The sequence below is a fragment of the Anguilla anguilla genome, chromosome 7 (genome assembly GCF_013347855.1).
Source record: "Anguilla anguilla isolate fAngAng1 chromosome 7, fAngAng1.pri, whole genome shotgun sequence".
In the NCBI taxonomy this organism is placed as follows: Eukaryota; Metazoa; Chordata; class Actinopteri; order Anguilliformes; family Anguillidae; genus Anguilla; species Anguilla anguilla.
The window spans coordinates 53,360,084-53,372,926 of NC_049207.1; the positions used below are offsets into that span (position 1 = coordinate 53,360,084).

At 44.4% G+C, this 12,843-nt stretch overlaps 1 protein-coding gene across 4 annotated transcripts; it reads left to right on the forward strand.

The window, feature by feature from the left end:
* The first annotated feature begins 310 nt into the window (after positions 1-310).
* irf2 (interferon regulatory factor 2) lies at positions 311-12,242 on the forward strand. 4 transcript variants are annotated; one of them, XM_035427444.1, is made up of 9 exons: positions 311-601; positions 3,522-3,614; positions 5,380-5,479; positions 5,915-6,091; positions 6,842-6,876; positions 7,292-7,373; positions 9,183-9,347; positions 10,107-10,150; positions 10,673-12,242. In XM_035427444.1, the coding sequence occupies exons 2-9, from the start codon at positions 3,528-3,530 to the stop codon at positions 10,967-10,969; spliced, it is 987 nt and encodes a 328-aa protein (XP_035283335.1). In that variant the 5' UTR covers positions 311-601; positions 3,522-3,527; the 3' UTR covers positions 10,970-12,242. The 4 variants fall into 4 exon arrangements, with proteins under 4 accessions (XP_035283335.1, XP_035283334.1, XP_035283337.1 ...); XM_035427443.1 differs by lacking the exon at positions 311-601 and adding an exon at positions 607-732; XM_035427446.1 differs by lacking the exon at positions 311-601 and adding an exon at positions 607-732 and having other exon boundaries at positions 10,707-10,868.
* Positions 12,243-12,843: the final 601 nt, after the last annotated feature.

A 12,843-nucleotide genomic window follows, 5' to 3' on the forward strand; every position in this document is an offset into this window, starting at 1 on the left:
TTACATGACACTGTTTAGTCACGAAAAAAGCAGGTGGTTTAAGTCGTTAATTTTAATTGATGGGACTGTGTTGCAGGTGTATGCAATGTGTGGCTTAGATGTACGCTGAAAACAGCTTGGAATGGTTGGTATTGCAAAAACAATTGTTAATGCAAAAACACTTCGGTAGAGGAATTTCCCTGTAGCTAAAGTGCGTTTGCGGAGTTATTACATGAAGACATACGCGCTGAGTGACAATTCCGCAGTTACCCTGATAAAGCAGAACCCCTCGGTCGCGTTTTAAGTCACTGCGAAGCGAAAACGAAATTTCGGTTTCCGACAATACGCAGAAATGAAGACCAATAATATACCACAGAAGCCTTCCTACGCTCACACGTTTGCACTACGCCCTCTAGGCATGAACTGAAGCGAAACAAGCGCGTTGGGAGGGGATTTCCAGATCACCGTTTCCTTTACTTGTTTTGCTTTCGGTCTGGACACCGAACGAGACGGAAGTTAAAAATCTCCGTTTTATAACCACGGGCCACAAACTTAACTGTTGATTTGAAGTCTGTGAGAACATTCGCCGCGTTTGTACAGGGCACATTTTGCCTTATCACAGGTAAGATCATTCCCTCTTCGGATAGGGAAGAATTTGTCTATTATGTTTTGACCGACAGGAAGCTTCATCGAAAAAGGATCGTCTATAATCCCCGCGAAAGGATGGAAGTGGAAGTCAAACGCAAGGCAGAGGTTTGATTTCACTTTTGGATTGCTTCAACTCACTAGAATGGAAGCGAGCTGTAAACTGTCTAGGACGGTGTTTGTCTACCGATAGTCAACTCGCAGCTGTCAGTTAGTCGATGTAACTTTGGCCATGACGAATTTGGTTATTGCCCACGATGTAAGCTATTGCAACAGTCTAAAAAAAACAATATGAATTGAATAAGAACCCAGAACCAGCGGTAATAATTCATGCAAAAGTCTAAATATGGATATATGTTCCTGTGATTATGAGAACAATTGTCATGCTCAGAAACGTCACATGGGATGGGATAAGAACGAATAAGTGTTGGTACGTTACTGGATACTTATTTGTGATTTATATTGATTCAAATTGTTCTAATGTTGTCTTTTCTGCATTTGTAATATCTGAAGAATAAGTCGTGCTTTTTTGGAGATTGTAGCCTAGTTGGTTACGCGTTTGCACATTTAATTCTAGAACAAGGGATGGCGCATTAAGTGCTGTACAGAGACTTATGAACGTCGGTGTAATCTGTCTGAGTTGAATGTGTTTGACAAGCAATCTTTTTATTCCTTCGAAAAATATTTCTCTTTTCTTTTTCTGTAACTCTAGCGTATATCAAGGTTACACCAGCAAAACCAACAAGGTTCCGTAGTCAGCGACCAGTCAAAACGGCTTTTGACAAGGTCAGGGCTGTTTGTAGCTAGTGTAGGCTACGTAAGTGAAATTCGGAGATACTCTTCCTCTCTGCTTTTGAACAGTTGGGGCTGATTCGGTTTTCAATACGGTCACCTGTCCGTGTGTTGTGCAGGTATGCTGAAGTTGAACTAAAAAGCCCTTCATGTTTTAAAACATTGTATAAACTTAAGGGTAACAACTGCGTAGTCTAGAACAACACAGTTGTAGAAGCAATCGTGGAGTTGTAGATACCGCGCGTGTCCAAGGTACAATGCGTTGTTGTGTTCGTTCAACCATCACTGTTTATAGTTTTCGTAATTTCACGGGTAAGCCTGCCTATTAGTGCATACATACTGTAAATTCAAAGTACATATGTTAGTGAAATCTTTCATTCATCTTTGGCTTAGAGTGACAGTGTACAATCCTTACCGCCCTACCGAGGAACTTGCCCACGTGACAGCGTTACTGAAGCTCAACATGAGAGTTGAAATTAGTAGGCTATCCTCTGAAAAGCGCGTTTCAGTACAGTAAATAAAAATACGTTAGGAACTAACAGTCAACTTGGAGAGAAGCACACGGAGCCTTGCTCTTTAAGTCTAGAGGCTTCTTCACCAGTTCTGGGAGGGCGCGTACCTAGAGGCTCTGCTAATTGCCATGCCAAAGAGCTTAGGGTGTGCTGACTGTCGGTGATCAGAGGTTCACATGCATTGCCCTTTCCAGAATACAGCCAAATAGGTGAACAGTGTTGTTCCATTCCCCCCATTCCAAGTTGATATATATATATTTCATATCCGCAAAGTAGGTCCTATGGTACAATTTCAGATTTGGGGGGGGGGGGGGGGGTTGTCCAAAACTAAGGAAATCCTTTTTAGTCATTACAGTGCTTTGACATCAGTGTACTGATTGTGAACTACTTATTAATGTATGTACTGTAAGCGTATACTGTGTATTCAGTTTGATTGTGGAGGAAGGAAAAACTATTATTGAGGCACCATTTCTAAGCACAAGAATATCTATAAAAAACAGTAGAATGTATCGTAGGGTATACACATGTACTGTATCGGTACTTATAATACATACAATAAATACAAATGCCCATGCAAACAGCAGGAATGAAAGATATTTAGACTGGAATTTTTTAAACTTCAGGTTTCATAAAAATCTAACTACTTTTTGCTTTTGATAATCTGATCTGAATCAAATCAGTCAAAATAAGTATATTATGGTTACTCTGAAGAAGGCAGGTATAGGCCTGTATATTTAGTGCAAAATTAAAATACACAATGGTATTTCTCTACCACAGTCCAGTCCAGCCTTATTGTCTGGAAGACTGTGGACCTTTTTATTACGTTTTATTATGTTTATCACCAGGTGAATATTAACCACGGGCGGCGCAGAGGACAGATAGCAGTTAGAAGGATTTATTATTATAGTGGCAGATATGTCTGTACATTGTTGTCAGGTGGGTGGGGGGGGGGGTGATGTTTTTGAATGTGCTTGCATGCAGCAGTATGAGGACTTGAGACACAGGTACAGGCACCGGACCTCTGTACTTTGAGCCATTGGAGGTTGTAGTTCTGAGCTGAAAGTGTAGGGGCGTGTGTGCCTTGTACAGGTGTCACCTGCTCTCGCTGGGCTTTCTGCGAAACCCGCTAACTGCCCTCCACCACATCCGAACACGCTGCGACAAACGTTCACACCTTCACATCTCTGTAACGCGTTCTTGCCAAACCAACACTCTGGACAGCAGTGAAAATGGCGAAAAAAAACAGTCAAATGTCACTTTACTAGGCCGCGGGAGTGCCAACTTAAATGAGCTGCGTCAAAAGTGATGGTCACACAACCCTGTCTTTTTAAGACTTGCTGCTTAAAAAATGAATTCACACATGAAAACAAAAGAGAAAAGCGATTTCTTATTCAACCAGCACATTGAAAAAAAGTTACAAACCTGTGTCTCTCTGATGAATAGAATCTGTTTTTTTTTTCTGTTGGCACCCGGGTAAGATGTGTACTTGTGCCTGGGTCTCCGGGCCCTCGGATGTGGTTGAGTGCTGGGGGCAGGCTCTGTACTGCACAGTGAGTGGAGGATACATGCAAATGCTTCTGTCCCTGCCGTCAGGTGGCCATGCCGGTGGAGAGAATGCGCATGAGGCCGTGGCTGGAGGAGCAGATAAACTCGGACAAAATACCGGGACTGAAATGGGTCAACAGAGTGAGTACAGAATGAACTGAACTTTCCTTCTTTAAAAAAAATAAATAAATAAAAATGTAGCGTTCACCAGTGAGCTTGCTGAAATGCTTTAACATCAGGTGGAATGCCAGGACCGAAATGGGCCAACAGGCTGAGTACAGAATGAACTGAACTTTCTTCCTTTAATAAATTATTATTTTTTTAAATGTGGCGTTCAGCAGTGAGCCTCACCGAAACGCTTTCAGGTCATGTGAGCTGTTTTGGTATCTGCCTCCTCTTTGATGCTGTTCGGGGGAGTCTCGCTGTGGAACTGCGTTTAACAGGCTGAGAAGGTCTGGGGGACCGCTTTGTTTGCGACACTGTTGGAATGACAGACACACACGAATGAGTTCCTTCAATGTGCAAACATCATCGTGAGTCACTCACATAAATATTTTTGGAAGGCACACACCAGCAGGTTCATGCAAATGTTTACAGCTTTCCTCCTCTGCATTAATAGCTGAAATTCTTTTTTCAAAACGCCTGTTGAAATTGAAAGAGCATTTCGCAACTTATGTTAGGAAATAAAATATCTCTGAAGCTCCTAAAAAGACTTAAATTTTGTTTTGTTATGTTTGTGTCTGTTGATCCTCATGTCAGATCTCATATTACTGAGAGGACATTTTTTATGATATGTAAAGGATATATAAATATGAAAATTATAATGTCTTTCTATGTTGTACAATTCCCACCCCAGTCTTATGCATGCTTAACTTTACCACCAACTGTCCTCTAAATAGATAACTAGATTAATTGTATATTCAGTAATTCTCTGTAAATGTACAGCCGCTACTGTACATTTACAGTAGTGGCTTGCTCCTGTATTACTGTGTGATTCCACCAGGAAACAGTGAGATGCTTTCCGCTTTTCAAGTATCAGAAACGTCCACCATGTTTGTAACCCTCACCCGATCTGCTCTTCAGTCCTGCAGAGTAATTTTGGCAGCCGGGAACACTGTAGCATCTAAATACGGCCCTTCTATATCTGCTCGGCAATTTAACATAGCGGGACTCCTCTCCGTAAAACTCCCTTTTGCGCACACATTGCATCATTGCAGGGCGGTTGACCGTCGCCTCAGAATAAAATAAAAACGAGGGAAGAAACCGAAAGCGTTTTGTGTACTCAGGAATTACGTTAACAGCCAAACATTTGCAGAGGGATTACCGGCACGCAAGCTGGTGTTCTCTTACGTTTCCTAGGTGACGCAGCTGTGTCCTGTTTGCATTTGAAATTGAGGAGGGTGAAGACGGGGCTGCTGGGTAGCTCATTCGGCTAAAGTACGGTGTTTCAGTGGCGCCGATCCTGACCTTGCCAGTGTACGCCACCGGGGTGGGGGAGCAGAGCCGCCCAGGGGTGGAGGGGTTTCAGACGGCTTGCAATGCAGAGTGGGCCCTCTGTTTGTGCAGGGGGCTTGCAGTCCGACTGCGCAGGTGTGCTGCTCCAGTGCAGCGGCTACAGGGGCTTGCATTCCGACTGCGCAGGTGCGCTGCTCCAGTGCAGCGGCTGCAGGGGCTTGCAGTCCGACTGCGCAGGTGCGCTGCTCCAGTGCAGCGGCTGCAGGGGCTTGCAGTCCGACTGCGCAGGTGCGCTGCTCCAGTGCAGCGGCTGCAGGGGCTTGCAGTCCGACTGCGCAGGTGCGCTGCTCCAGTGCAGCGGCTGCAGGGGCTTGCAGTCTGACTGCGCAGGTGTGCTGCAGGTCAGGAGCCTCCGTGGGTCAGGTGACCCGGCGTGTGTTTTCTCCCGCAGGAGAAGAGAATATTCCAGATTCCCTGGATGCACGCGGCACGCCACGGCTGGGACGTGGAGAAGGACGCGCCCCTGTTCCGGAACTGGGCGATTCACACAGGTATGGCCTCACGGGTCACACCCACAGAGGGGTTTTTTTAGGGAACGCCAACATTTGTGATGAACGATAGTGGCAGTAATAACAGACCTACAAAACGGCCACAGACTGTTAGAAGAACAGAATTGCAACGGCAGTAGATAGTATATGGTTAATAGTGAAACCAAGCTGTCATAGTTTATGCTTTTTGCCTTTAAAGATAAGGATTCTGCCATAAATGTTTTGTTCTGTTTCAGTGGTCTCATTTAACTGGTAGTGCTCTGGCTAAGTTTGAGAGACTGAGAGGAAGGCTTCACTGCAAACTTTATGGCTTATTTTTTGCACAAATTTGCATTATTATTATTATTATTATTATTATTATTATATATTTTTGACATCATCTTAAATCAGTGCAACTTCTTTTCTGTTCTTCGCCCCTCTTCCCCGCGTGTCCTTCAGGAAAGCACCAGCCGGGCGTGGACAAGCCCGACCCGAAAACCTGGAAGGCCAATTTCCGCTGCGCGATGAACTCCCTGCCCGACATCGAGGAGGTGAAGGACAAGAGCATCAAGAAGGGGACCAACGCCTTCAGGGTCTACAGGATGCTGCTGCCGTCCGAGAGGCCCACTAAGAGAGGTGAGGTGCAGATGAGTTTCGGCCTCTGCGCGCACTTCTGGGGCCGGTTCTCCTGGTTCCCTTCTGTGGATCTGTGAGCGAGCGAGCGGACGAGCGAGCTTTCGCTCTCATTTCAAATGGTAAATGGTAAATGGACTGCATTTATATAGCGCTTTTATCCAACGTGCTTTACAATTGATGCCTTGCATTCACCAGAGCAGTTAGGGGTTAGGGGTTAGGTGTCTTGCTCAAGGACAGTTCGACATGCCCAGGGCAGGGGATCGAACCGGCAACCCTCCGACTGCCAGACAAGCGCTCTTACCTCCTGAGCTATGTCGCCCCATTTCAAGACAACGCAACAGCGCTCTCTTTCAGCTCGGCACGCGCTGAACCTTGGCAAGTGCCCGGCGCCAAGATTTTCATTTCCAACACAAACAACAATTTCAGTTTCTATAGAAATACAGGGGATTACACGAGTGGATGATTACACAAGTAAATGCAGGAAGACTTGATTAAATGATTCTACATCAAGACATGATCACAGATTCCAGTTTTGCTTTTCTCGTTTATGACCTCTTGGCAATGGCATATGTCATTTCTTTTGCACAGGTTAAATAAATAAGTGCTGGCTCAACCATGCGAACAATTAAGCATTACATTACATTTGCATTAAGCATTAAGCCAGATTTTTCTTCTTTTGCACTGAAAACAACACAGCAACAGAGAGGGAATGATTACCGTACTTAGAGTCTGTGCTTTCTCCATTTTCAGGCAAGAAGAGGGGTGAAAGGGAAGATAAAATAAAGGTAATGATACATATGTATTCTGGGTATATAGATTGTGCAGTTCATGCACAGAGGTCCATTTAAGTGATTACAGTGCTTAGATTGCTCTGCATTTGACTGATGAACCCTTCGTTCTAAATAAAATTTAGAATGTTTGCATGTAGTGCGTTAGATTATTATGGGTTACTTCCATAAATCCAGAGTCTCAAGCAATCTACTGTATGTTCTGTATGTCATAGCCGTTTGGCAGCCTTGGTATCTTGAAGGTTTTACAAACACCGAATTAAACGTGATCTATAGACCAGGTCAGAAGGCGACTCCGTTACTCTGTCTAAGACCGAGCAGGAGAGCTGGAGCCAGTCAGCAGGTGAAAATCCAGGTTTCCTCCTCGCTGAGATGAAGCCTCTTTGGTAAAAATGGACTCTCGCCCTCTCAGGTGGGGCCCAGGTCTCCCTCGCGGAGGAGTGATAAGAAGGTGGCGAAAGCGGAGAGCTCGGTGGACAGCACGGTGCTGACGGGTAAGGGCTGTGCCCCGCGCGGGCGTCTCGCCTGGCTTTCCGATGCCCATGCGGACCGCGGGCATAAGCCTGCCACAGAGACGAGGTGCCCGCAGGCGACGGGCTGCAGCCTGCCTGCACACAGATGGATGAAACAGTTGAACCCTTTAATGTGTGACGTCGCAAATGTGGGATTGGAATGTTCTTCAGTGAACATTCTGATGCTGGTGTCACTATCACTTCTGGTGACTGAAAGCATTGGAGTTCTAGAACACTGACTTACAGTTTTGCAGAAAACAAAATGTTCCAAAAAACCTGCCCTTCAAAGGGTTGATATTCTGCTCGCTCAAGCAGTTACATTGTGTCAGAAAAGGGAAAAACCACATTTTGATAACATCAGGGTTTTTTTTGTTTGTTTTGTTTTTTTTAAACCAAGGCAGGTGGGGGGCAAAATTGCACAAAAAATATTCTGAGTACACTCACATATTCACGGAATCAGCCTCTCATTGTTGACTTCAGGATAAATTCCGGTGACTCACAGTGCGCGTTGTTTGCATTGTGTAGTGCCATTGAGTGACAGGGGATGGGCGGGTCTACAAGCACGCACAGATTATTTCACTGTACCTCAGTGAAGGGCCTGTCAGCAGTGGAAACGGTGCAGTGTCTGCCACAAGGTGCTCCGCTTGTGGGCTGTGCTGCGGCTGCCTTTGCTTTTGAGAAAGCAGTTACACGAGGCCAACGTTCGTATGAAGCTGGCAGTGTTACTGCATGCCTTTTATGTAAGGAAGTGCAACAGAGATGTGTGTGTGTGTGTGTGTACATTAACTAGAATGTTATTTTATTTCACATAAAACCTTTACATAAAATTATTCAAAATAAAATAATTGTAACAAATAAAAAATTAAATGAGAAATCACTCCACTCCACACCCCACACTGCTGGTTTATTTTTACTTCTATGAAAGTATGAAAGGTCCAAACAGCTTGAAGGACTAATTGTTTTTCCACCTGCTCTGGCCATGCTCTTCCATGCCAAATTTAAACTGCTGATGTTTTTTTTTTTCTTCTTAATATCATAGACAAGAATAGACTAATCAAACTGTGTGAAGTGTTCACGCTGACATTTGATTGGCTGTGCTTTACTGTTGCTAGTGGGTTTAGCCTTTATTACACAGTTCTGTGGAGAGCAGCACACAGTTTCAAGCCCAAAACACTCAAGGGAATGTCATTGTAGCTAATCTCGATGCAGACGGCTATTGTTCAAATGCAGTTGCATCATAACTGTGCTAGAAAATACACTGTTGAACCCCAGCAACAAACACGTATCACCCCCTCAAGTTGTTAACCACACATTTATCAGTTGCGCATTTATTAGCCACATTTTAGTGCCGTTTTAGTGAAACAGAGGGAATATTTGTTGTACGTCGCTCTGGATAAGAGCGTCTGCCAAATGCCCGTAATGTAAAAAATGTAATGTAATATCCAGCTTACCTGAAACCTTAGACAAGCAGGTAGTACTGTTTCCTTACGGACACACAAAAATAGAACAGATTTATTCCAAAATAAATATAGGCATTCACAGATATTTTAAAAAATGCGATCAATGTTTTTGAATCGGTAAACGCACTTTCACATTCTTGTGTGAGCCCCTATCGCCACGGAAACACTTGACTGTGACTTTTCTGGATGGCCGTTACATGCTGAGTACTACTGCTGTGTGTTTTCAGTGTGATTGAACATCCAAGATTATATTTTAAAGCGAGGGTTATGTTTTGTTCTGGCAGCTGCTCGATTTTTTGACGGTGTTTCCCCCTCTCCGCGTCGTCCTCAGGCACCCATCGCCTAGCAACCCGCGGCTCCGCCGTGGACCACCTGATCGTCGGGGGCGACCTGCCGGACGTGTGCCAGACCATCGAGGTGACGACGGAGAGCGAGGACCAGTCCGTCAGCTCCAGCCACGCCTACCCGCTCCAGATCTCCCCCATCTCCTCCTGCGGTGGGTACGCCACGCCCCTTAGAGACCGTTGGCGCGGTGCGCCCCAGGCAATGTTCCGCTTCCTCGTAGGAACGTCGAACTGAAAAAGTTCCCGGGGAATTACCCTGTCTTCAGCTCGGGGTCTGTCCCGGGCGGCTGATGCTGTGAGGGTGTGGCAGTGCAAGTCATGCCTGTCCCTTTGGGTGTGGCGCACATACCGTGAAATAAACGAGAGCAAAAGAGAAGAGAGGAACAGAAATAATCCATTCAGAAATAATTTAGTGCTCTTTAAAAACTGATCCGTTTTTTTTTTGTGTTTCTCACAGTAATAATAATTACCCGCAGTGATTATGCTCTAATGTATGTATGAATTATTCAGATTACAACCCTGGGATTATAGAGAAAAGTGCATGCTGGGCAACGTAGTGCTTTCTTGAATGAGTATCCATTCATCGTGAATACATTACTAATTTTTCACTGAGAACCTTATGCAAGGAGGGAAGTGCTCTTTCAGTCATATTCTGACCAAGCCCTTGCTTGACAGGCCAAGATTTCAAAGTTACTGTCCTAAATTTGTTGTAGATCAGTCTCAGATTTGCACAAGATCGGAACTTTCACCATTGAACTCGTTACATCTGTTGGATTGCATTCCTCTCTTCCCCTGGAACAGAACGCCAAACACCAAACCATCTCATTTTTCCACTCAGACCTGTTTGTCAGGAAATGATTGGGGTTGCCAGTTTCATTCGTTTTTTTTGTCTTTCTGCTTTCATCCCACAGACAGTGACACAGATAGCGTTCACAGCGAGAAGGACAGTAAGGAGGTGCGTACCGGTGAACGTACCGCAGTCGCGTCTTCTGTGCTGCTTTGCTGCTTCCAGTAATCGAGCCAGTCCAGTTAAACATTTACGAAGAGCCGAACGTCCATTTGAAAGGCTGAGCGTGTGTTCAGGAATCAACCGGGTGCTCAGTACGAGCATTTTGCACTCAGAGGAAAGTTTGTTTGTTTAAATGTTAAAATACTGTGCCTTGTCTGGATGGGAGCCCCTTTACTCTCTCAGAATAAATGAGCATTTTATTTTGCGGTGCTTTACTTTTTCTGTCTTTGTGAAGGGTCTTGATTTTTGTTTTGAGTCCCAGAATTCTGCTCTGCCCTAGCACCATGTTATGGCTGCCTGTCAATCCCATAGTTAGCAAGAGCTTAGACAGGTTGGCCAGTAGGTGTTCCAAATTTCCAAGATGGCTGTCCAGCATAAGCTGCTTTCTTGGGATGCACATATGAGTGAACATGACAGTCAGTCAGTCTTGGCTACACTGACCCCTCCCACTCTGTGTTTGATTGACAGGGCCTTCATGAGCTGTGGAATCTGTGCCCGGCAGATGGGAAGGACTCTGTGCTGAAGCTGCCCGGCATGGCCACCTTCGTCACGGCGGGGAAGACCAACTTCAGGGTGACCAACAGCCGGGAGGAGAGCCCGCTCATCGCCTACAACACCACGCCGTGGGACATCCCGTCCGTCCTTCCCCCCGCCCTTCCCGCCGTCCTTCCCGGCGCTTCCAGCCACACCCCCTCCCCCGAAACCCGCGCCAGCGTCATCATGAAGACCTCTGACATCTCCAAGTCTGGCGTCAAAACGTGCTGATACAGGGCCAGGATTTTTTTTTCTCCAAAGACTTACTTCTCTGGGACCAGGCCTCTAGGTAGGTGTGGCTGAACTACACATACCTGCTTGGGGTGGAACACACCTGGCCTAGCCTGGGTCTGAGGAGAGGTGCCATCCTCTGGAAATGGCAGCAAGACAAGTGATCCCACTCGCCACTGCTGCCCCCTAGTGGATGGGAGGCATTAGCCTTGTGGATGGTAACTAGTTCTTAGCAAACTGTGGCACATCTCAGTCTCACTTGTAGGGTGGAGAAAAACCATTCTACTGTCCTTGGTGTGAGTGTGTAAATAGTGGGTCATCTGCATAATTTCTAGAATCTTCCTCACCTTACTGAAAGTATCTATTCTGTATGTGGTTATCTGTGGCACGTCTGGATCCTTTGGTTATGGTTTAAGTAATTTCTGAGGATATGTATGGTTGACCATCATATGGGGCAACATCTTTTTACCACACCTCTGTCCAAAGTCATGACATTGGAGAGAGTGATACAATGCACTCACTGTACCATGTGTAGAGACACTGGGCCTCATTCACGAAACATGCGTACGATCACATTTGATTCTAAACTGCATGTAAGAACATTTCCAGGAATATGTCGGCATTCATAATTCTTTTCTTCTTTGTGTTTGTTCCTGGCTGTTTCCTCATGCTAATCACATGAACAGGATTGCACATAACATTTACGAACAGTCAGCATTCATCATCTCATATACACCTGGGATGTGCACAAAAACGAAGGTCTGAATTGGTTTTTTCGTAGTTACATTTTTAAGAGCAAAAGTAAGAGTAATTTAAGAAAAGTTTTGTGAATGAGGCCCATTGGCTTGAAACATTTTCTTAAATGTATTTTCATATAAAGGGAATATTTTATCCAAGGTTTGCTTTTTTACTGAGAATAAGGAATTTAGTGATTTCTGTGACACTGTTGAATTCACATGACACATGTTTATGATTTTAATCATGTGTTGTAAATGTTTTGAGGCCTCCGATAGCACTGTATGTATGAATATGTACATGAACATGTATGTGCTTGTGTACAGTATGTGCTTATATGTGTTTGTGTATGATTATATGTTCATATATAATGCAGACACATATTAATAAATGTATTATGTTTCCATGCACATACATAAGCAGCTATTAATCCTGTGGATCATTAAATATACAAATCTTAATTAAGATTTTTATTCTAATTTGCGTCTTGTTTCTGTAAAATTGTACACAGAAATAAATTTGAGACATTTGTTTTGAATGTTTTTCTATGTTGGTGTCTTTATATTAGAATGCATAAAAGCTTTCACATCTTACAGTTGGAATATCTTTGTCAGAAATGGTCCTGTTCACTCTCTTGGGCCAGGGAGTGCTACAACATGAAAAGGAAAATACAAAGCCAGTGTAAACAAGCTCACCCGGACTTTAACCTGTAGTGGCACTGTGATTGGCTGTCGGGCGAATGTTGTAATTTGTTTTTCCAGTAGGTCAAGGGCTGCGAATGTTTCGCAACAGAGTGCTTTCCAAGACAAGTTTAAATAGACTTCACAACCCACACATAACCCACATCTATGAAGTTAATTTCCCATCAGCCCCTCTGTTAAATATTTTGCTGAACTTTTGAATACTGCTTCCCTGTTGAATGTCACTGTAGCATAACGAGCAGAAAAATTGTGCTTGTAACTCCAAAGTTGTAGATTCATCTCCCGGGTGGGGTCTTGCTATTGTATATTTGATCAGAGTACTTAACCTGAGCTGTGTTAGTAAGTATCCAACTGTACTAATGGACTGCATATATAAGAATGTAAGATGTGTAATTCATTGTGGATAGTGGTATTCCCTAGGCCCTTGTTACTACAATA

Excerpts from the sequence above, each read along its gene's own strand:
- irf2 (XM_035427443.1), top strand. The coding sequence starts at position 703 with ATGGAAGTGGAAGTCAAACGCAAGGCAGAG. Across the intron at positions 3,615-5,379 it reads GACTGAAATGGGTCAACAGA|GAGAAGAGAATATTCCAGAT; the intron begins GTGAGTACAGAA and ends TTTCTCCCGCAG. Across the intron at positions 9,348-10,106 it reads CTCCCCCATCTCCTCCTGCG|ACAGTGACACAGATAGCGTT; the intron begins GTGGGTACGCCA and ends TTCATCCCACAG.